Genomic DNA, 22,768 nt, shown 5'->3' on the forward strand with positions numbered 1-22,768 from the left:
TTTTTTTTTTAACATCCTTATCCAGGCTTCCGAAACTGCCATTTCTTTCTGTAGCTTTTAAAGGTTTTCCCTAACAAGTGCTGTAGTTCACTATCTCAAGGACATGAGAGTCTGGGAAGCTTGCCCACTTTAGCTGCCTTATCAGTCCAGCACTGCTTTGGCAGAGGAGGCTCTACAGTTCACTTTTAAAAGCGAAGAAAGTGATTTTTTTTTTCCCTCTCCCCCTTTTCCGTTCGTTTTTGTCCCTGTTCTATACTGAAGTGGTACAAGTTAAACAGTCCTTGACACAGATATTCTTTTTAACTTCTCACTGTCTATCCTCTGTCAACTGTATTGCTCCTGAATCCATCTCTTTCATATCTTTCCAATCCGGTTTCCCCTCGAAATTGGTGGACTTATGCAAGGGTCCTTCCCTTAACGCCGAGGAGATTATCTGATTCTCTGGTTGTCTCCCACTCCCCAAAATTGCTGAACTTTTGGGCGTTGCCCTCTATTTTATTTCATTTCCCTTAAACAATACACCGTCTGAGACTCTAATGCTTTCTCATTTTTGTCTCTGAGCCATGATTTTAACCCCGAGACAGGTTTTTCTTTCTTTTTGTGCTGCAAGTGACGGTTTGATAGACCTTATCGTGCCACACCTTCAAACATACATTACTTGACTTTCCCCTTTAAAAACCGGCTCTTTCCTTCTTTGTCCTAGTGGCCCCCCCCCCCATGACTTATACTGTAAATGGTATTACTCACTTCCTAGATATATGTCTTAATAGTCCACTATAATGTATTTCTTGCTGAATGCTTAACCAGCAGTATTTTAGGAAGGCTGTTGCATATTTTGTTTTATTGTTCTATCTATACGTTTCAGAAGGACTTCGTTCCCTACGTAAGTCCATGTCGGCACCCCCTGACACTATTGCATCCGCTACATCAAAATCCGAAATACCCCAGATACCCCAACAACATGATGTTATTTCTCATCATACTAGACAGCGCGATCCTCACGGTTATCTTACTGATGAAGGATCTAGCCGCTGCCTTGCAGTTATTGACAGTTCCCCACACCCTACAAGTCTGAATATCAGTACAGTACCCATCATATCTGGTCCGCCTAGCACACCTGCCCAATATGTGGCATTACATGAGAATTCATTGCATTATGTTCACCCATGGGTTGATGACCTTGCAGGATGGTCTGAGGCGCTCCAGCCCCAGTCCGCCCTCTTCCCGCGTGAAGGATCCTTACGGTCTGACAAGCTTTCACTTGTAAGAGATCTTATTTATGACCACCCCGACCCCCATTGGGATCAGAAAACAACTCTCTATCTAATCCAAGGTCTTCAGGTTTGGAAAAAGTATGAGAATCAGTTTCCCCCAACCACCTCGATTGATCTCCTTAAATCAGTGAAACTTTTTCCCCTGCTGAATAAAATGTCAGGTGGTGTCCCTCATACGGAGTACACCCCCCTTTCTGCTGTTGAATTGAATAGCCTCATACTACAGCTCCCGGATATTGCACAGGGAGGCAACCGATGGTTAAAGAAATTACAGGACATAACCCTGGGGACTACTCTATCAGTCGGCGATATAAAAGCGCTCCTGGGCAGAACCCCACACGCTAGTGTCACTGACATATTCACTCAATCGGGCTATGCAAAATTTGCCACCGATACTCAGTATGATGGCAACCCTTTGACAGAAATTCAGACCAAAGTATTTCAGGAAATTCGGACCATGTATCCGACCCTTAAAGACTTTTCAGTCATCACTTCCCAAAGATGGGAAATGGATTCAGAGCCTATTGAAGCTTATTTACTCAGACTCCAAGACCTATATAAAGAACAGACAGAGGAAAAATTTGACTCTGATAATGCCCTCCCAGTATTCTACCATTTACTGAAGGGAACCTTACCCTCAGAAATTAAATTAAAATTGGAGAATACAGTGGGTCTCCAATTAGAAAAATGGCCTAAAATTCGTGAACACATCCTTCATCATTGCAGACGGCTTATTAAAAGCAAGCAAGATGAAGCCCAACATCGTAAGACAGTACACACCAACTTGGAAATGCTACAAACCGAAGATCTCAAAGAGAAAAGAGCCTCTAAGAGCTCTGACCCTGATACCAATACTCCTGACACTTCTCCCCCTGTTATAGTTATGTATGCTGACCAACGTTATGACAATAACGGTCAAAACCAGGGCCCACGGCCCTACCGCCCAGACCGTAGACCTGATTACCCACAAGAAAGAGGTCGGCGCGGGCAACCGCAGCGGGGTCCCCTACGGGGCCCTCCTGATAATAACAGACGGTTCCGAAACGATTATTCCCGGCCTAGTCCAGATCGTTATATAAATGTTCTGTGTTATCGTTGTCAGCGATACGGTCATTATGCAAGGGAATGCCCACTACCACCACAAAATACCCTTATGAATCAAATCCGCCGTCAAAACCGTCAAATCCGCCAAAATCCTCCAGAACGCCAATCCTTCCCCTTATGGAACCCAGACCAACGCCGCCCACAGTGACTAGGCGTAGTCCGCACTGCTGCAGGACTGGATGATCCCATGATCACCCTGCGTATCTGTGAAGTTCCTGTCCCCTTCTTAATTGACACAGGCGCCTCCCGCTCTGTGCTAGCCCACGTCCCACACAAACTGCAGAAACTTCTTAAAATTTCCCCAAACAATATTACCACCACAGGATTTGATGGTATTTCTACAGACACACCACTGCTTGAGCCCCTGCCAATTAAATATGCGGATCAACAACTATCTGCTCCCTTTTTATATGCTCCGCTATGCCCTGTCAATTTACTTGGAAGAGATCTATTGACACTGTTCCATTTTGAAATTCATTTTGATCCTTCCCCTAGTGAAACCACTTCACTTTTGATGGCTGTCACCTCTATGGTTGAAAAACAAATAGAGGTAGCATTGAATGACCTACCGGGTTTTCTTTGGGCCACACCTGAGAAACCCTATGGTAAGGTTACCGGTCCTCCCCATCGTATTCAGTTGTTACCTGGTTGTAAAGGTCCTAAAATTGCCCAGTACCCTTTGAAACCTGAAGTCATTGCTGGAGCTCAAGAACAAATTGATTCCCTATTACAGCAAGGTATTATTGAAAAATGTAATTCACCATACAATACTCCATTATTCCCAGTTCCAAAAAAGGAACCTGGCGCCTTCCGTATAGTACAGGACTTACGCGCGCTAAATGACCTCACTTACGCGGTATTCCCGAACGTGGAAAACCCAACCACACTCCTCAATAGTATCTCCTTGCAGACATATCATTCCACCATTGATTTGTCTAATGCCTTCTTTTCCATCACCCTTGACCCCGTAAGCCGCCCGCTAACGGCTTTCCAATTTAATAACACAACATATCAGTGGACTCGTCTCCCTCAGGGATTTACTGACAGTCCTACAGTCTTTTCCCAGACCTTAGCAGCACATATACAAGAATTCAAACAGTACAGATATAGCCTCCCACCACAAACTTCCATTGTTCAGTATGTAGACGACATGCTCATCACCTGCCCCGATTTTGACACATGTGTTCAGGTCACCTGTGACTTTCTTGGCTTTCTTGCTACGAAAGGTTACAAGGTTAACAGAAAGAAATTAAAAGTTGCTCAGACACATGTTACCTTCCTTGGCCATCACATTGGCCCCCGTCAGAAGGGCCTAGGTCCCGACACTTTGCAACATGTCTCCTCCTTGCGTTTGCCCACCACCATTTCTGATCTCAGAGGTGTCCTTGGCATGTTAAATTTTTGTCGCCTGTGGATACCAAATTATTCAGCCCGGACTCAGCCCTTTTATATGAAACTACAAGGCAAACAGAAAGCAAAACATGAACCCGTTCTTTTTACACCTCAAGAAACAGCTGATCTTATGGCCCTTGTAAAGGATGTTATGCTTTCCTCACCATTGGCAACCATTGATGTCTCTCAGGATGTGCACCTTTGGGTTGTGCATACTGAGGATACCTGGTCTTGCCTGATCACTCAAGAACATGATGACCTTGCTTGTGGTTATCTTTCGGGTACTTTTTCACCTGTCGAAAGAGCTTTTGCTACTTGTGAGAAAGGCCTTGTTGCCGCCAGCACAGCTGTTACAAAATTATACAGCTACATTCCTCACCTTCCAGTGATTCTTCACACATCCCATGATGTTAAATATCTGTTGGATAAACAGATCAGTCACATGACTGTCTGCCGGTTACAAAAGTATCAAGTACTTTTGTTCAGTGTAGTGCACTCTATTCACCCATTAACTTTAACTGATCTTCAACGCCTGGATCCATTACTCACTGTAACAGAGACAGCACAGAATGCTATTTTTCCCCATGAGTGCACTACCCGATTATCTGTTCCTGACTCACTCCATCTGTATTCAGAAATCTTGCAAAGTGGCGAGGTTTGGTTTACAGATGGTTCTCAGCAAAACGGAGTTGCCGGTTTTGCCGCCCTCCGTTATACACCAGAAGAAGATATTCTGGATCCTATACAATTCAGGTTACCTGATTCATTCACAGCCCAAACCGCAGAACTTGCAGCAGTTCTGTATGTCTTACTGTTTAAAGCACTACACTCAGATTTGAGCATTGTCACCGACTCAGACTATGTATTCACTTCCTTGCATTCCCATGTTCGCAAATGGAACCAGAGGGGTATGATCTCCTCTACCGGGCAACCCCTAAGTCACTTACCTTTGTGGACTGCACTTTTTGAAGCACTGGAGAAGCGCCATCAAAAAGGCCTTCGCACCAGTATCTCCTGGATTAAAGCACATCAAGAGACAGTTTTCTCTTTTGCCATTAATGGTAACCATGCTGCAGATGAACTAGCCCGTGAAGTCACTTCCTTTTCCAATCTTCCTACTATATCCACTTGCGATGTTACACTTCCTGTACTCGCGTCCGAAGCGCCTCTATTTGAGACACCCCCTTCTACTCCCTCGGGTTCAACACCCTCTGAATCCTCCTCCCCTGACATCCCACCTGCTTTCAACACCCCTCCTGTCATCACCTCCCTGCTGTCTCCTGAATCTGAGCCCCCTGTAACGTCCCCTCCCTCAGAATCCTTAATCTCAGACTTCTCCACTACCCTCACTTCCTCCCTTTCACAAGCAGAACTCACTTTGTGGAAGCAGGCAGGATGTTTTCTAAATCCGAATGGAATTTGGACCCATCCTAATGGGCAATTATGTATTTCACAGCATGTTTTATCTCTTCTTTTGCATGCCCTCCATTACCCCTTACATTTAAATGCTACTACACTGTATGTTCAATTGTCTTCCAGATTATGGGCTCCCCAAATGATGCCCATGTGTCACACCGTAGTTCATAATTGTTACAAATGTTTTCTGTACACACCTAAACGAGGACCTGTTATTCCTTCAGGTCATTTACCTGTTGTCCAGGGACCTGGCCAACATTGGTATATCGATTTCACAGATATGCAGACGCCCGTTCGTGGTAAACGGTATCTGCTTGTCTGCGTGGACGCTTTCTCGAAGTGGGTAGAAGCGTTCCCTTGCTCTAGAGAAACCGCCCAAACGATGGCACAATCACTGTGCACTGAAATTATTCCTCGATTTGGGATTCCTGGCAAAATTACCACAGATAATGGTACCCACTTTGTAAATGAACTGTTGCAGAACCTTCTTCCTGCACTCGGCATTACTCACAGAACTGTGTGTGTTTACAAACCCACCAGTAATGGTCTGGTTGAACGATACAATGGCTTGCTCAAAACAAAAATGCGTCAGCTTATGGCAAATGGGATAAAGAATTGGCTTGATGCCCTTCCTTTGGCACTATTATCTCTCCGTGCCACTCCATCCTCTTCCCTTAAACTGACGCCGTTCCAATTATGTACAGGTCGCCAGATGCGACTCATACCTGGCAATCCAGACACTCAAGTACCCGATCAATACTCAGTATATTGGGATATCTTGCAGACTATTATAAGTTCTCTGTCCTCAATTCCACAGGCCATTTCGGACAGAAGAGGGGATTGTGATGCCGATAGATCCCCCCCTTATAAAGTGGGCGATCTGGTGCACCGGCGTTATTACACGCACAAGACCTGGCGAGATCCGATCTACGTTGGGCCCTTCAAGATAGAAGCCCTGTCAGCCACAGCTGCAAAGCTGGAGGACCACACATCCTGGGTCCATCTGAAAGATATACGAGCTTATCCAAATACCCCATCAGGTCTCCTGGATGTTTCCATTGATGTTCCCAGCACAGCAGTCACTGGAGAGACCAGTCCCACCACGAACCCCATCACCACCGCCACTGAGCCCGAGACCACCGACCCCGCACCCAACACTTTTTAATCATCTTGATCAACTTGACCAAAGACTTAACCTCCTTACCCCCTCTCCTGAATCACACCTCCTTGATCTGGCTGACATTATTATCCAAGCCTTCGCAGAATCTCCAGAGTCACCATCTGAACAACCACCTGTATCTGAACCAGTATTTGAGTTGCCTTCTTCACCTCCACCTCCCACAGTTCCTGTTCTTCCACTTCCCTACGTGGATCTTCGCATCCGCCTCATCAGAATCCGCAATCTGGCAGATGATCTTCTCCAAGTCCGCAACCTAGCAGGACAGTTGACCCCGGAAGAACGAGAGTCCATTGTGTTTTCAACAGTAAACATTTTGCACAGCAACACCTGTGAGCTGCTCGACATGCTACATCGGTACTTCCCGAATCAAGCCAGATAAATGCCACAGCAAGTTCCGCCGCTGTGCACTTCAGAAGTATTTATCCCCTTACAGACTGTTTCTCTACATAAGTGTGACTCTGAACAGGTATCTGATACAAATTCCCATTGGTCCAAAGACTTGGATGACAATTATCTGGAAGCCGACACCATTTCTGACGACAAGGCCGGAACCAGCGCTCGTCCAAGTGTTGCCTCTGCTGTAACGGTGTTACATCAGTACACCCTCTTCTTCTGCTTCCCATCTGCCAGACTGTTTGCTGTTGGACTCGTGTGCATGATCATACTGTGTATAGGTTTGATTTTGTTTCTCACTACCTTGTTTCCCTATACTGCTGACAGCAACCTCTTGGATCTTTGGATCACACTTACAGCCTTTCCCACTGGCAACGTTACCTTGCCAGCCGGAAACGCTACGGTACTTGCAACTACTTCAGTACTTGCGACTACCCCAGCAATACTTGCAACTACTTCTGTATTTGCATCCACTCCTGCTCTACCACCTACTACAGCATCTTACACAAAACTCCAACAGTACACCACAATCACACGCCCGTTTGGATATAGCCCCCCCCAGACGATCTCAAAGATCAGCCCCGCTGCCACCAGTCATCCCACCCCCTGGGCAGACACATCTGCCACGACAGACTTTTCAACTGGCAATCCTCCAGATCCTATTGAAACCTCTGCAACTACTCCTTTCCTCACTGATCCTCCTGTTTTGTATTCTACAACTGTTCCCAATCCTATCAGTAGCTCGGTCCATATTGTCCCCAATCGTACAACTACTTTTGAGGATAATATTGCCTTGCTTGAATTACGACCCACCCCTCCTCCTTCTTCTTTGGTTCCTGCTAGTGACGCTCCTCCTCCCACACATACTACTTTAGCCACGTCAAACATCACCGTCCCAGCCACTCGTCCTCCCAGATAGCTCCACACGCCTAAGTGACCATCAATATATGTCCCAGAATTTACCAGACACTCCGCCTTCTCCACCTGATTCTCCCCCACCGTCGCCTTTAAATTTAGGTGCACACTTGATCCCTGAACCCCCAGAATATCTAAGACAATTAATTCATCCTCATTGGGACCCTGCTCCAGAAGACGACACAAATTGGGACCCCTTCACCCGATACCACACACTGTGTGAACCTTTGTTTGACAGTTGGACATTAGGTCCTAGCCGTACGGTTACACACACTCAGTTACTGTTTGGAGGAATCTTAGGCTTACAAATTGAACAAACAGACGACCTCCTAATCAGGCCACAAACTGGTGACATTGTAGATTTTTGGGTAATTACATACGCTGTACTGGGCACTGACTGGATTCCCTTCCTGTTTATCAGAGAGGTTGGATCGAGACCTTTGGAAGTATATGGTATTTTCCAAATTCCAGATCCTACTGAAATAGGGGCTATTAGAATTTACCCCCCATACCCAAATACCTGTTGCTAAAACCCTTGGGATAAATTTGTCGCTCTCCTTAATCAGTAGCCGTTACTTACCTTTCGTACAATTGTGATACAGTGCCTCATTATGAAAACTACCAACATGAAGTGCTTAGCCCTCCTGTTGTGTGTGCTCACCACACCCACGATACATGGAACACAGTACCTAACAAATTTTCAAGAACAATTTACAACCACTTATGAAATAACATTACCCACTACCAAGGACACAACCACTATCACCCTTGATGTGTGTGCTTACACAATGTGTGGGGCACATCCTGTGCAGCAATATTTGTCAGCTTTTGAAGTATACCTGTGTCCCTTCCCCAATTGTGGAAGTTGGGCACAAGTATGGTGGTATACAGGTTCATGGGTTCCCTACTCAGGTACTGAGATTCCAGATCTAAAAAGGAGCATTTCCATCATGAAATTGCGAGTCACTGGCCTCTGCCAAATGACCAAATGTAATCCAGTGGCTATCACTTTTAGAGGAGTAACGGATGTTACATACAGAACTTATTCCATAGGAATTGATGCCCCAGGTAGAGACCCCATTGGAAAATTCAAGATTGTTCCACCCCCAGCCCAACCTACAGCGACCAATCCTTTAGTGCCGACAAAGATCCCAGAAATAAAAATTCCCTACCAGATTGTACCAATTAATAATTCTAAAGATTTAGTGGCACTGGAAACAGGATTTGGAGAGACAAACCTATGGCTCGAATGGGCACATTATACTACAGAGAGTTTGAATGTCTCTAATTGTTATTTTTGTTCCCATGCAAGAGCTGAACCAACAGTTGTTCCTTTCCCCTTAGATCTCCAAAATGATCCAGATGGATTTTGGTGTATGTTGCAGTTATTGCAGGTTAAAGAGGACATAAATCAGTCTTGTCAACATCTTGACGAGCACCACCCCTACTTACCCCCTCGGATGAGGGTCCCACCTGCATTCAGGATTCCAAATCCTGCTACCAAATATCATACATGTCTGGAACGATATGGGGTGAAAAAGACACGGTTTTTAGGAAACTTAACCAATTGTAACACAACCTTAGGAAATGGGACTCTGAAAAATCTGAACCTAACACGGTTCTCACAAGCTAGAGCAGACATATGGTGGTACTGTGGAACCCGCACTATCCGCCATACACTTCCTAACAATTGGACAGGCAGATGTGCCCTAGTCAAATTGGTCATTCCAATCATTATAGCATCCTTGCCTCCTCCTCATAGCAGCTCTTCCTCACGAGTGAAGAGAAATGCAATGCCTGGATCTTTTGATGATCGGGTCTATATAGATGCTATTGGAGTTCCAAGAGGGGTTCCTGATGAGTTTAAAGCCAGAAACCAGATAGCTGCAGGATTTGAATCAGTTTTCTTTTGGTGGGCGACTATCAATAAGAATCTTGACTGGATCAACTATATATATTACAATCAGCAGAGATTTGTAAATTACACTAGGGATGCAGTTCAAGGAATTGCAACACAATTAGACGCCACTAGCCGGATGACGTTGGAAAATAGATTAGTTCTTGACCAACTTCTAGCAGCGGATGGAGGGGTGTGCCAAAAGATAGGCACCCAGTGTTGCACCTTTATCCCCAACAATACAGCTCCAGATGGATCAATTACCAGAGCTTTAGAAGGCTTAACCTCACTGTCGCAAGAATTGGCAGAGAACTCTGGTGTTGATACATCCTGGACAGGTTGGATGGATAGAGCTTTTGGTAAATGGAAAACATTTATCATTTCAGCTGCCACGACTATAATCATAGTGGTAGCAATTTTTGTTTTAGTAGGATGTTGCATAATCCCTTGTGCTAGAGGCTTAGTAGAACGCTTAATTGAAACCGCAATAATGAAAAAGACAGTAGCGGGACAGTATACCCTGCACGAAAACCTCCTTCCCAACACCACAGGAGATAACCCATTGGACTATCTCCCTTTGGGAAGGACCAATCGCTATGCAACTGTTAGAGACACTGGAGAGATGTCTGCAACTGTACAATCAGATAATAGCGCACAGGGATATAATGTAACCATATAAAGCTGTATAAGATGATATGATAAATTGTGCAAATCTATGCAAATGTATAATTAAGATATAATCAGTATATAACCAATGAATTTGTGATTTAGAACAATATAAATATATTGACATACATAAGAATAAGATAGAACCTGCATATTAAAAGGTTGAAGAAAAATTATATTGTAGTAACCATAAGTGTTAGTAGGATTGACATAATTGAAGTACTGCCAAGATGATACTTTCAAACCGAAAAACGAAACAAATTGTACCAGTTGACCTTAAGACTCAGATAATTTTATGGCCTCATAGAATACCTTCTGGAATGGATGGTACCAAGGTACGTTAACCCTGGTGTCACCCTATGGAATAGGGTGAAGAGGGGAATGTTAATATATGGCCTAGCTTTAAGGCTACCACTGGAATAGTGATGGCCAAAGCTATGCAGCCAAGAACAACTGGGAAAAAAATACTGACTAGGCCAAAGAACAAGCAAGTGAATTAATATTTGAGAATCTGCAAAGAGCAGGTCTGAATAATGACTTCTGACACAAATTGGTACAATTTTTAAATCAAATATAGCATCTGTAATGAAAGATCAGATGAATAAAATGGAGCTTATTAGTTTTGGTATACAATGATACAGAGGTAATACAGAGTTCATGAGAAAGGTATGAAAAGTATTGCAGCCGGAAGATGTGAAACTGTTATCTCAACGCTTCCCAAAACATGTTGATAATTAGCAGTAGCTGAGAACGGAAGGAGGTGGGTACATCAGATAGCAGATCGCATGGGAAAGTATGATCTCAGAAATTGCGAAATATTAGGAGCTAGGTATCTCACCATTCACTTCTATGGAGAAGATAGAGTATAAAAGAGGAGAGATTTTGGCTTAGTTTGGGAGTCTTCTCCGAAGCTTCTGTCAGACGGCGAAGCCCTGTGCGGCTGAAACCAGAATCTGATGTCTGTATTTGTATCAACTTGAAGACCTGTGTTTGGGTAAGAAATAAAATGTATCTATCTATCTAAACCTATCTCTGTCTTTATTTTTATTGATTCTATCTTCTCTTTACCTTACATTTAGCCTACAAGGTAGATCATATACAAGTGACACTCAGTCTTTGCAGAAACTTAGACAGATGTTTAATAAGATTTATGTGGGAACATAAATGGCCCAGAGTATATCTAGATCCAGAAAACAAACAGAAAGCAGTAATTATGGGAATTAGTTTTCAATTACGGCTCCTAATGCCACCCCAGAATAGACCTTGTGATTGGGTGACAATGGAGGTCAGAGAAACTATACAGAATCTGTTATATGAAATAAGTACCTTTAGTCCCCCGTGTGACGGAGTCAGAAAGAGGTCTATAAGAAGAGGTAATTAAAAACAGTAGGATACATCAACCTTCACCTAGAAGACCCAACCTCTACCAACGCACGAGAATGCAAGGAATGTGGGATCGTAAGTGCCCACATTTGCAAGCAACCCATGTGCAAGGGCACACACTCGATCTCACACAAACTGTCCATAGACCAGAACCTAACAATAGAAATCAAATGGACAGAAATTCCATGGACTGACAAGTACAAACTAAACCTATCCCTAAAATGGCGCAAAAATGGTTCACATTGCATACAAGAACACGCAACCTACAGCACAAGAGGCCAAATAGACCCGGAAACATTCTGGCAACAGATATACAATAACGACTGGACAGCATGAACGGACTCCATATATTACCTCTCAGAATGGGATAAAAGATGTAGAAGCATACTGGACGAAATAGCACCCTTTGAACAAGAACCTCACGCAGACATAACTCGATACCATGGTTCAACGAAGAACTGAAAAAAATTAAAACACAATCCAGGAAACTCGAGCGCGCATGGAAAAAAATAAAAGATGAACACACACTCAACGCATGGAAACAAATACAAAGAAAATATAAATACGCAATAAGACAGACTAAAAGCTCATACTATAAAACTTAAATAGGGCTGGATTACAAAGACACGAAGAAATTATACCAACTCATGAACAAACTACTAGACATCACCTCAGTCACCACAACCAATACAGACATCCCATCTGCAGACAATCTTGCTAAATACTTCAATGAAAAAATTGCAAACCTACGTAAAACTCTACCTCAGGACAACACCGATATCGATAACTTCATCAATGGTTTGGACCCAACCCCTGGCGAATACCCTACGGACCGAACCTGGCAAACTTCGCTCTCCTCACAGCCGAAACAGTTACCCAGGCGATTAACAGGTGCTCAAAAACTCATTATCAATTGGACATCTGCCCCAGTTACCTAATAAAATCCGCCCACCACTGCTTCATAGTGGACCTCACATCCCACTTAAACCATTTTAAACCATTTGCTTCAACAAGGTCTCTTCCCTAAGGAAAATGGCAACATCCTACTCACCCCAATACCAAAAGACACCAAGAAAAAAAGAAATCACCGCCCAGTAGCATCTATCCCACTGATAGTCAAATTGATGGAAAGCATAGTAACCAAACAACTTAATGATTATATAGACAAATTCACAATACTACATGAGTCACAATCAGGATTTCGCCCCCTACAAAGCACTGAAACAGTACTAATTACTGTCCTAGCCAAATTCAAGCAGGAAACAGCAACAGGTAAAAGCATACTTCTCCTCCAGTTCGACATGTCCAGTGCGTTTGACATGTTAAACCATAAAATACTACTAAGACTCCTAGATTACTTCAGGATTGGCAGAAACATACTTAAATGGATCAAAGACTTCCTAACCACCAGAACATAGCAACTTCCTAACCACCAGAACATAGCAAGTGAAATCAAGTTCAAACATATCATCACCGTGGAAAGCAGATTGCGGAGTACCTCAAGGATCACCACTATCACCGACCCTTTTCAACCTAATGATGACCCCACTAGCCAAGTCCCTATCCAACCAAGGCCTTAACCCTTTCATCTACGCAGACGATGTCACAATGTACATCCCTTACAAACATGATCTGGCAGAAATCGCCAACGAAATCAAGCTCAGCTTGAACATCATGGACTCATGGGCAAATGCATTCCAACTAAAACTCAACATAGAAAAAACACACTGTCTCATCATCTCATCCCAATACAATACGTACAAACATAAACACCCCAGGTTGCACCCTTCCAATCACAGACAGCCTGAAAATTCTCAGCGTTACAGTCGACTGTAACCTCTCACTGGAGAACCAAGTGAAATCTACAACAAAGAAAATGTTCCACTCAATGTGGAAGCTCAAACGCCTTAAACCATTCTTCCCAAGGGAAACATTTTGCAACCTGATACAATCAATGGTGCTAAGCCACGCAGATTACTGCAATGGAATTTATGCGGGATGCAAAAAGCAAATCATAAAGAAACTTCAGACCGCTCAAAGCATGGCAGCCAGACTTATATTTGGAAAAACGCAATTTGAAAGCACCAAACCCCTCTGAGAAAAACTGCACTGGCTCCCAATCAAAGAACGCATTGCTTTCAAAATCTGCACCCTAGTTCATAAAATTATCTATGTTGAAGCACCGGGATACATGACAGACCTCATAGACCTACCAACCAGAAACACAACAGGGTCAACATGAACATACCTAAATCTCCACTACCCAAGCTGCAAAGGACTCAAATACAAATCAACTTATGCATCCAGGTTTTCCTACATAAGCACACAACTATGGAACGCATTACCAACAGCCGTGAAAACAACGTATGACCACCTAAACTTCCGGAAATCACTAAAAACTAACCTGTTCAAAAAGGCATACCCTACCCATCCAACTTAAATGCCAGAACCCTGCAACACAACGAAAACAAAGCTCATAATGGACAAAAAATAACTCTTCCTCACTATGATTCCCTAACGCGTTTGTCACACATGAACCTTATTCTACCACAGCATCACTTTGTATTTGTTCTTACCGGAATTGGTGAATGCCTTTACGGTACTATGTAAGCCACATTGAGCCTGCAAATAGGTGGGAAAATGTGGGATACAAATGTAACAAATAAAAAAATTAAAATAAAATCACAAGGTTCCTCAGTTCTGTTCCAGGCTTCAAGCATACGACAGACTAGCGTCAGATGCCTTTCTCCTGCATTGGGGGACAGGCTTTCTGTATGCGTATCCTCCCATACCTTTAGTAGGGAAGACTTTGCTGAAACTCAAGCAAGACCGCGGAACAGTGATCCTGGTTGCTCCCTTCTGGCCTCGTCAGATCTGGTTTCCTCTTCTTCTGGAGTTGTCCTCCAAAGAACCGTGGAGATTGGAGTGTTTTCCGACCCTCATCACCCAGAACGAGAGGTCGCTTCTACATCCCAATCTCCAGTCTCTGCCTCTCATGGCCTGGATGTTGAGAGCTTAGAATTTGCCTCCTTGATTCTTTCAGAGAGTGTCTCCCGAGTCTTGCTTGCTTCCAGAAAAGATTCCACGAAGAGGTGTTACTCTTTCAAATGGAGGAGGTTTGCCATCTGGTGTGACAGCAAGGCCCTAGATCCTCTTTCTTGTCCTACTCATACTCTGCTTGAATACCTTCTACACTTATCAGAGTCTGGCCTCAAAACCAACTCAGTAAGGGTTCATCTTAGTGCGCTTAGTGCCTATCATCGCCGTGTAGAGGGTAAGCCTATCTCTGGATAGCCTTTAGTTGTTCGCTTCATGAGAGGTTTGCTTCTGTCAAAGCCCCCTGTCAAACTTCCACCAGTGTCATGGGATCTCAACGTCGTTCTCACTCAGCTGATGAAAGCTCCTTTTGAGCCACTGAAGTCCTGCCATGTGAAGTACTTGACCTGGAAGGTTGTTTTTTTTGGTGGCTGTTACTTCAGCTCGTATGGTCAGTGAGCTTCAGGCCTTGTTAGTGTATGCACCTTATATCAAGTTTCATCACAACAGAGTAGTCCTCCACACGCACCCTAAGTTCCTGCCGAAGGTGGTGTCAGAGTTCCATCTGAACCAGTCAATTGTCTTGCCAACATTCTTTCCCCGTCTTCATACCCGCCCTGGCGAAAGCAGTTTGCATACCTTGGACTGTAAGAGAGCATTGGCCTTTTAAGTGGCGTGGACAAAGCCCTTCAGACAGTCCGCCCAGTTGTTTTTCTTTCAATCCCAACAGGAGGGGAGTTTCCATTGGAAAATGTTCAATCTCCAATTGGCTAGCAGATTGCATTTCTTTCACTTATGCCCAAGCTGGGCTGACTCTAGAGGGCCATGTCACGGCTCATAATGTTAGAGTCATGGCTGTGTCAGTGGCCCACTTAAAGTCAGTCTCTATTGAAGAGATTTGCAAGGCTGCAACGTGATCATCGGTCCACACATTCTCATCTCATTGCTGCCTTCAGCAGGATACCCAACACGACAGTCGGTTTGGGCAGTCAGTGCTGCAGAATCTGTTTGGGATTTAGAATCCAACTCCACCCCCCTAGACCCATTTTTGTTCTGTTCCAGGCTGCACTCTCAGTTAGTTGTTTATGATTACAGGTCAATCTATGTTATGTCCTCGCCGTTGTGAGGCCCAGTTGACCAATATTCATTGTTTTGAGTGAGCCTGGTTGCTAGGGATACCCCACATGGGAGAACAAGTAGCCTGCTTGTTTTCGGAGAAAACAAAGATACTTACCTGTAGCAGGTATTCTCCGAGGACAGCAGGTTGATTGTTCTCACAAACCTGCCCATCTCCCCTTTGGAGTTGTTATTTATTTCTTTATATGCTTTTTGATTTAACTGATGAGACATGCTCACGCGACGGGCGGAAAATCAGTCTGGCAAAACGTTGTTTATATTTTGCTTGCAAAATGCTGATTCCTGGGCCGATGCAGACGTCGAACCACATGTGAGAACAATCAGCCTGCTGTCCTCAGAGAATACCTGATACAGGTAAGTATCTTCGCTTTATTCGCTTTGAACCTTTGACTGAGAGTTGGCAGACTACAAGCACTGTTAACATTACCATTTACCTAGCACACGGACATTATCCATCAGTCCCTTCCTGAGTCAGTATGTCAAGCTGGCCATATTCAGATCTAGGCTAAAAGCCCGCCTTTTTTTAGGCTTCTTTTAACTCCTCTCATTTACTTGTTTAGTACCTATGGCTGTTGTAATCATTCCCACCATAAGTAATTCCATACTACCTTATTTGTTCCATTTGTCTTGATTAGATTGTTAGCTCAGTTGAGCAGGCACTGTCTCTTACATGTTTAATGTAAAGTGCTGCATATCTCTAGTAGCACTGTAAAAATATGTAATAGTGGTAGTAGTAATAGCAGTCCCTGTGGGATCTCACCCTACTCAGTCACTTCTGTTTCTGTATCATCCATTTGGGAGCAGGTCTGCTATCTCCTTCTGCAGCCCTTCTACCAGGCTCATAACTTCACTTTTCATGCCATTAAATTAAGTTTTAATATCCTGGAACCAAAACAGAAGATCTTCCCTCTGGCTCAGACTATTGCATCAGAACTTGACCACCCAGCTCCTTTCTGCATCTCGCCAGAACTCACGGAGGGCTCTGCCACGTGGCTTGTCTTTGGCCCCGAGTATCCAAACTTTTTAAGATCCACACTCTGCCACAGGTGGTCATTGTTGCCGTGCTCCTGCACCATCCACCATGCTAACTCCTCTGCAACGTCTCTTGAGTGGTGAATCTCCCACCATGCTCTGGTGGAAGAGATAAATGCTAATTTTCTCTGTCAAGACATGGAGGTTTGGCTTCAAGTGACAGTCAAGCTCAGTGATGTCACTTCCGCCTAGAGAACTGTGTTTGTTCAACATTAGCTGGTAAGAAAGATTCATTACCATCTCAGTTACTGGTATGTAGATTTTTCAAATGAGTATATTAAGATTAATTATTCTGTGTATATAATTATACCCATATCATGTATTTTATATGTATTTGCAAATTTTGTTCTCCAGAATAATACAATGAAGTGCGAGTTTGTATTATTAATTGTTTTTACCAAGCATGTTAACCTGTATGGAGGGGGCGAGCATTAAGATATTTTTATTGCTAATGTTTTTATGGAAAAATCAATATTTTTGCCTTCTTTATGTGTTTTTATATTTGTACTGGAACGGAGGAGTAGCCTAATGGTGAGTTGGGAACTGCAGGGGCCCAAGTTGAAATCCCACAGTGGCTCCTTGTGGCCTCAGGCAAGTCACTTAACCTTCAGTGCCTCAGGAGAAGGCAATGGCAAACCAGTCGTTTATCTTGGCAAGAAAACCATCACAAGGTCCCTCACTGTGGTTGCCAGGGAGCACATCTGGATCTGGATATTTGTATTACTTGTAGTCCCACCCCTGATGAATAAAATTCAGAACGTGGCCATATTAGGTGTCATTTATCTATAAACTAATAACATTTGGGAATTGTATTTTGTTCTGTCCTTCTTTGCTTTGGATCCATTTTTGTGGTATATGTCTAATGTAGACTTTTGCCTCTCATCTGCTATGCTATATTTGTGACTTACTGAGAGTCTACTCTAGAAGGATGTCAAGATATGGGATTGAGGGACAGATACAAAATTTACTGGCATTGTATATTTACCTTAGACACTAATATTCCTTTAACAAAGAATTTTCAGTGACTGACCTATGTGTGTTGGTAGATAGTACTAAAGATTTTAGATTGACTAGTCTGACATTATCTTGATATGTGATCTTGTAATTACGTCCCTTAGAAAATGATCCAGTAACAGGAAGACGACAAGCAAATTCTAGCCCAAGGCCTGCAACATCACTGCTTGTGTCAGCTTCTAGACTTCATGGCTCTTCGATGCCTGGGAGTGCAGGAAGACCCACTAGTGCACGCCTCCTCTCCAGTCCTGGTACTGAATCTGTAGGATCAGATGAGATGTCACCAGAAGATGAGGCCAGTGATCTGACGTATGGTAACTCTGTTTCCAACAATTATCTATGTGATTGTATTGCCTGTGATATATACAGAAGTGGTGATGGGTCAAGGACAATGTGCAATCTATGCAGCTGAATGCTCTGATATCCTGGAGGAAGTGGTGAGTGGGGGCTGTGCAGTTTATTCTTTATGGTACCCAGGGATAGTGATGGATGAGAACTGTCCGGCCAATATTCAGCTGGTGGCGATCTGTGGTTTTTTACACGCTGACAGCCACTGGCTAATGAGCCCCAGATATTCACGGCCAGACCATGTGCGGACCCCGACACTGAATATCTAGGAATAAATGGGATAGAGCCTGGCCTGACAACAAACAGTATAATCCATTGCAATAATCTAGGTAAGACAGAACTGCAGACTGAACTAAAATAGAAAATGCTTTTCCACAAACCGAGAGCGAATATTTCTAAATTGATTCAGTTAAAAAAAAAGAAGTCTTAATCACTGCATTTATTTGTGGCAAAAGCACCTGAAGAACTCTAGAAACGTTTTCTACGTTCAATGTCAAATTATTTGCTAGAATCAAATCAGATGGAACAAAAGAGTCCAAACACCTTAACCATAAGGTTTTAGTTTTATCCTTATTTAACTTGAAACCAAGCTCAGGTGTTCAATCCTAGATACACATTGAGCAATAATAGAATCAACAAAAACATGTCTGCATAAGAGAAAAATTTTACCCCCAAATGAGAATAACCATCACAAAAGGAAATCAAATAAATCTACTATAATAAAACTCACCCTCAACGTTCTGAAGTCACTCAGTCACTCACTGAAGGGTTCATGGATTCATGGTGGTGAAGCCAGAACACTGACCATGTCCCTCTGCCCCGCCCTCGCATGACGGACCAATCAGAAAAAACACCCTCAACATTCTGAAACACAAAGGACCATCACAACACCGTTCCCAGGCAACACTAGGCAACGTAAGACGGACCAATCAGAGGAAACTACGTGACAATAAGGGAGGAGCATTCCCCAGCAGAATGGCTCATTATCTGTGCAGCACGGAGAGCACAGAACCACGGCTGGAACAAGAGAAGAATATTCCTGCTGTGGGTATGTGCAAAAATAGACCGGGGGAGGGGGGGGATTTTTAAATGCCTAATTCCAGTACTGAAGAGTGCCAGAGGGCCTATAGCACAGACTATACTTGGGATCGCTTGACATGGAGTCAGAGGAGCCGGAAAACAACGTGCCCGTCACCATCTGGGACGTGGGCGAACAGGACAAGCTGCGGCCCAGCTGGAAGAATTACCCGCGACCCAGCCAGCAGCAAACAGCGACCAAGGAAGGGGGACTCCTTCCCTGCCTAGGAATTGCTGGAGACTGGCTGCCAAACTAACGAAACAACCACACACCGACGCACCACCTCCATCATTTGAAAGGCATCCACTCTTTCTTCAACAGAAATGCAAACTAATAATACAAAACAAACAAAGAATACATGGTTTCTCAGGCGGCTGCAGGTAACTCCCCACCCCCTTCCTCTTCCCCTTTTGCCAAAGCGGACAAGGACTTGCCCAACCATCCCCAGCCTCAGGCAAGCTGTCTCCCACCTCGGGGATTCCCCAAGCACCCGGAAAAAGACGGCGCTGATTCCTGCAGCGCATAAATGTTCCAGCATTCCCCTGCAGCCGGCCTGAAGTGGACCAAACATACCGGATCACCCCCCGACGGCCCGAGACCGTGCTCTTCTCCCTTCCGCCAACTTAAAACAACCATCCCCGTCCTCAGGCAAGCCGTCACCCACCTCCAGGATGCCCAGAACCCCAGCCCAATGGAAAAAGATGGCGCTGCTTCCAACAGCACATTTCTCTTCCAGCATTCCCCTACAGCAGCCCTGAAACGGCCAAAAAATACCGACAAAGAACGTGCTCCTCAACCTTCCGCCCATCTAAAACAACACTGCTGCCTCAGCACAACACAAAAAAAAAAAAAACATGGAAAAAAAAACAACACTCAACAAAGGCTGACCCCCCCTACAACCACATTTACATTTCACCATCAGAAAGACCCCCCTCCACAAACCTCCTTGACAGACAAAACCACACACACACAATACAACAGAAACACACCCTCAAAGCCACACACCAATCCAACCCACTTTGCCAGCACAGCACATCCCCCAACCCCCAAGCAAAAAACAAAACAAAAAAAGACACACATCAACAACCTGCACACACACCGCACCCTCACACACACACACACACAAAATAACTCTGTGACACATACACACACACACACAAAAAAAACCACATGCTAGCACCCGTTTCATTGGTTTCGGAAACGGGCCTTTTTTACTAGTATTAAAGAAAGACGGAGAGAGTGGGGAGCCCTGAGGCACCCCATACAGTGATATTTATTCCTTAGAAAATTTGTCAGCCATTTTCACCATATAAAATCTATGAGTCAAGAACTCATTGCAAAACCTTACCTGATAGGCCCAAGGAGCCTAACTTATAGAGCAAGATATGATGGTCAACTGTATCGAAGGCAGCATTAAGATCGAATTGTAGGAGAACAGCTGACTTAACTCAAGCAAATAAACCTTTGCTTCAGAAACAATAGCTAACAAAACCACTTCAGTTGAATGGCTAGGCCTAAATCCAAACTGTAATAAATGTAGACTGTCAAACTTAGCTAAATAATCTGACAGCAACTCAGCAATATAAGTTTCCATCAGTTTAGCAAGGAGAGGAATGCTTGCTACTGGACTATAACTTCAGTCAAGATAAGTAAGTTATCTTTAATTAGATTTTTGAAAATACTTGATATAATTTTATAGGAAGGTTTTACGCCGATGAAAGATATTTCAGCTCTCAAAAACACATGCAGTTTTGAGGAAGAACTCATTGAGGCTTTTTCCTTCCCATATTTTGTTTTTATTGTACATTCTATATTTTTTATTTTGCCACGTAAAATACAAGATGTGGAGGGGCATTTTCGATATGATGTCTAAGTCTGACCTTGGACGTTCTGCACAAAACATCCAAAATCCAAATAGGAAATAGTCATTTTCGAAAAAAGAAAAACTTATATGTATATTTTTTTTAATACTGTTTCAAACAAGGTTTGGTGCTTTGGTCATTTTGTTCTTTGGTTCATTTTCGGAAAAAAAAAAAAAAAAAAAAGGAATAAGTGCAAAGCGTAGCGATTCATGCCATTGAGGTTTAGGGGGAGCCAGTATTTTTAGTAGACTGGGCCAGACATCCCAGGAGAACAGTGGGGCACCCTAGAGGGCACTTCTGTGCACTTTATGAAAATGCTTCCAGGTGTACAGCTCACCTTAGCTCCCTTATATTGTCCCCTGAGCCCTCCAAAACCCACCCAAAACACACTGTTCCCCACTGTACACCACTACAATAGTCCTTATGGTTGAAGGGGGCACCTATTTATGGGTACAGTAGGCTTTGGTGAGTTTGGGAGGAGTCACAGTTTCCACCACAAGTGTGACAGGTAGAGGGAGATAGGGGCCTGGGTCCCACTGTGTACTGCACCAACCACTGCAGTACTCCAGGGACATGCATGCTGCTCTGATAGAGCTGAATTTAACCTCTGAGGCTGTCATAGAGGCTGGAAAGTCATATTTTTGTTCACATTTTGGGGGGTGGGAGGGGGTCATTGACCACTGAGGGAGTTATTAGGGAGTCATCTCTTATTCCCTCCAGTGGTCATTTAGCGCACCTTTTTGTGCCTTATTCATTCTGAAAACAGATCTAGACCAAAACATCTTGGTTTTAGTCCTAGACATTTTTGTTTTGTTCCATAATGGTTGTAAAACATCCAAGTGTTAGGCGCGCTCTGATCCCACCTTCGAAATGCCCCCGACATGCCCTCTTGTAATTTGGATGCACTGCAGACGAATTGCTGACAAATAAGGGATAAGGTAGGACAGACAGATAGGACATAAGGGGAAATGGACAACTGAGGAGAGGAAGACAAGATAAAGGTTACAAGCAGGTGACAAATTAGGAATTAAAAGCAGCATCAAACAGGTAGGCCTTTAGCCCAGATTTGAAGGCGGCCAAGGATGGAGCTTGACGTAATGGCTCAGGGATTCTATTCCAGGCATAAGGTCCTTAGTTTCCATTATCGCCGAAAATCAGAAACGAAAAAGTCTAGGGACGACTATCTCTGAGGACAACCTAAATTTCAGGATTTGTGTGTCCCTGACAGTATTATCGAAACGAAAGATAGACGCCCACCTTGTTTCGATAATACGAGTTTCCCCGCCCCTCCACTGGGACATTTTGCCAGGACGTCCTCAGCAAAACTTGGGCGTCCCTTTCAATTATGAAATTTAGGGCCATATTTACTAAGCTGTGCTAAGGGTGCGCTAGCATTTTTAGCACAGCTAATGATTAGCACATGCTAAACACTAAAGTCTCCTATAGGAACATATGGGTGACTCTACCGCATCTTAGTTAACAGGGCCCCTAATCTGTGTTACCAGTTCCTATGAGTGTGTGGGGGTGTGTGTGTGTGTTTATAGAATGTGACGGGGGGGGGGGGGGTGAATATATTTTAGCTCTATTTGTCTTTGACTATGAGAGTAGAATAGAAGGGAGAGATAATCTGAAAGAAGCAAT

At 43.8% G+C, this 22,768-nt stretch overlaps 1 protein-coding gene across 1 annotated transcript in view; it reads left to right on the top strand.

Moving 5' to 3' along the window:
• The window catches only part of LRRC56 (leucine rich repeat containing 56), a 407,692-nt gene that overhangs the window by 223,904 nt on the left and 161,020 nt on the right, over nt 1–22,768 (top strand). The window contains exon 10 of the mRNA XM_030201285.1: nt 17,944–18,153. Within this exon, the coding sequence (XP_030057145.1) occupies nt 17,944–18,153 (210 nt within the window). The remainder of the gene's footprint in view (nt 1–17,943; nt 18,154–22,768) is intronic.

Source organism: Microcaecilia unicolor, chromosome 4 (assembly GCF_901765095.1).
Source record: "Microcaecilia unicolor chromosome 4, aMicUni1.1, whole genome shotgun sequence".
NCBI lineage: Eukaryota > Metazoa > Chordata > Amphibia > Gymnophiona > Siphonopidae > Microcaecilia > Microcaecilia unicolor.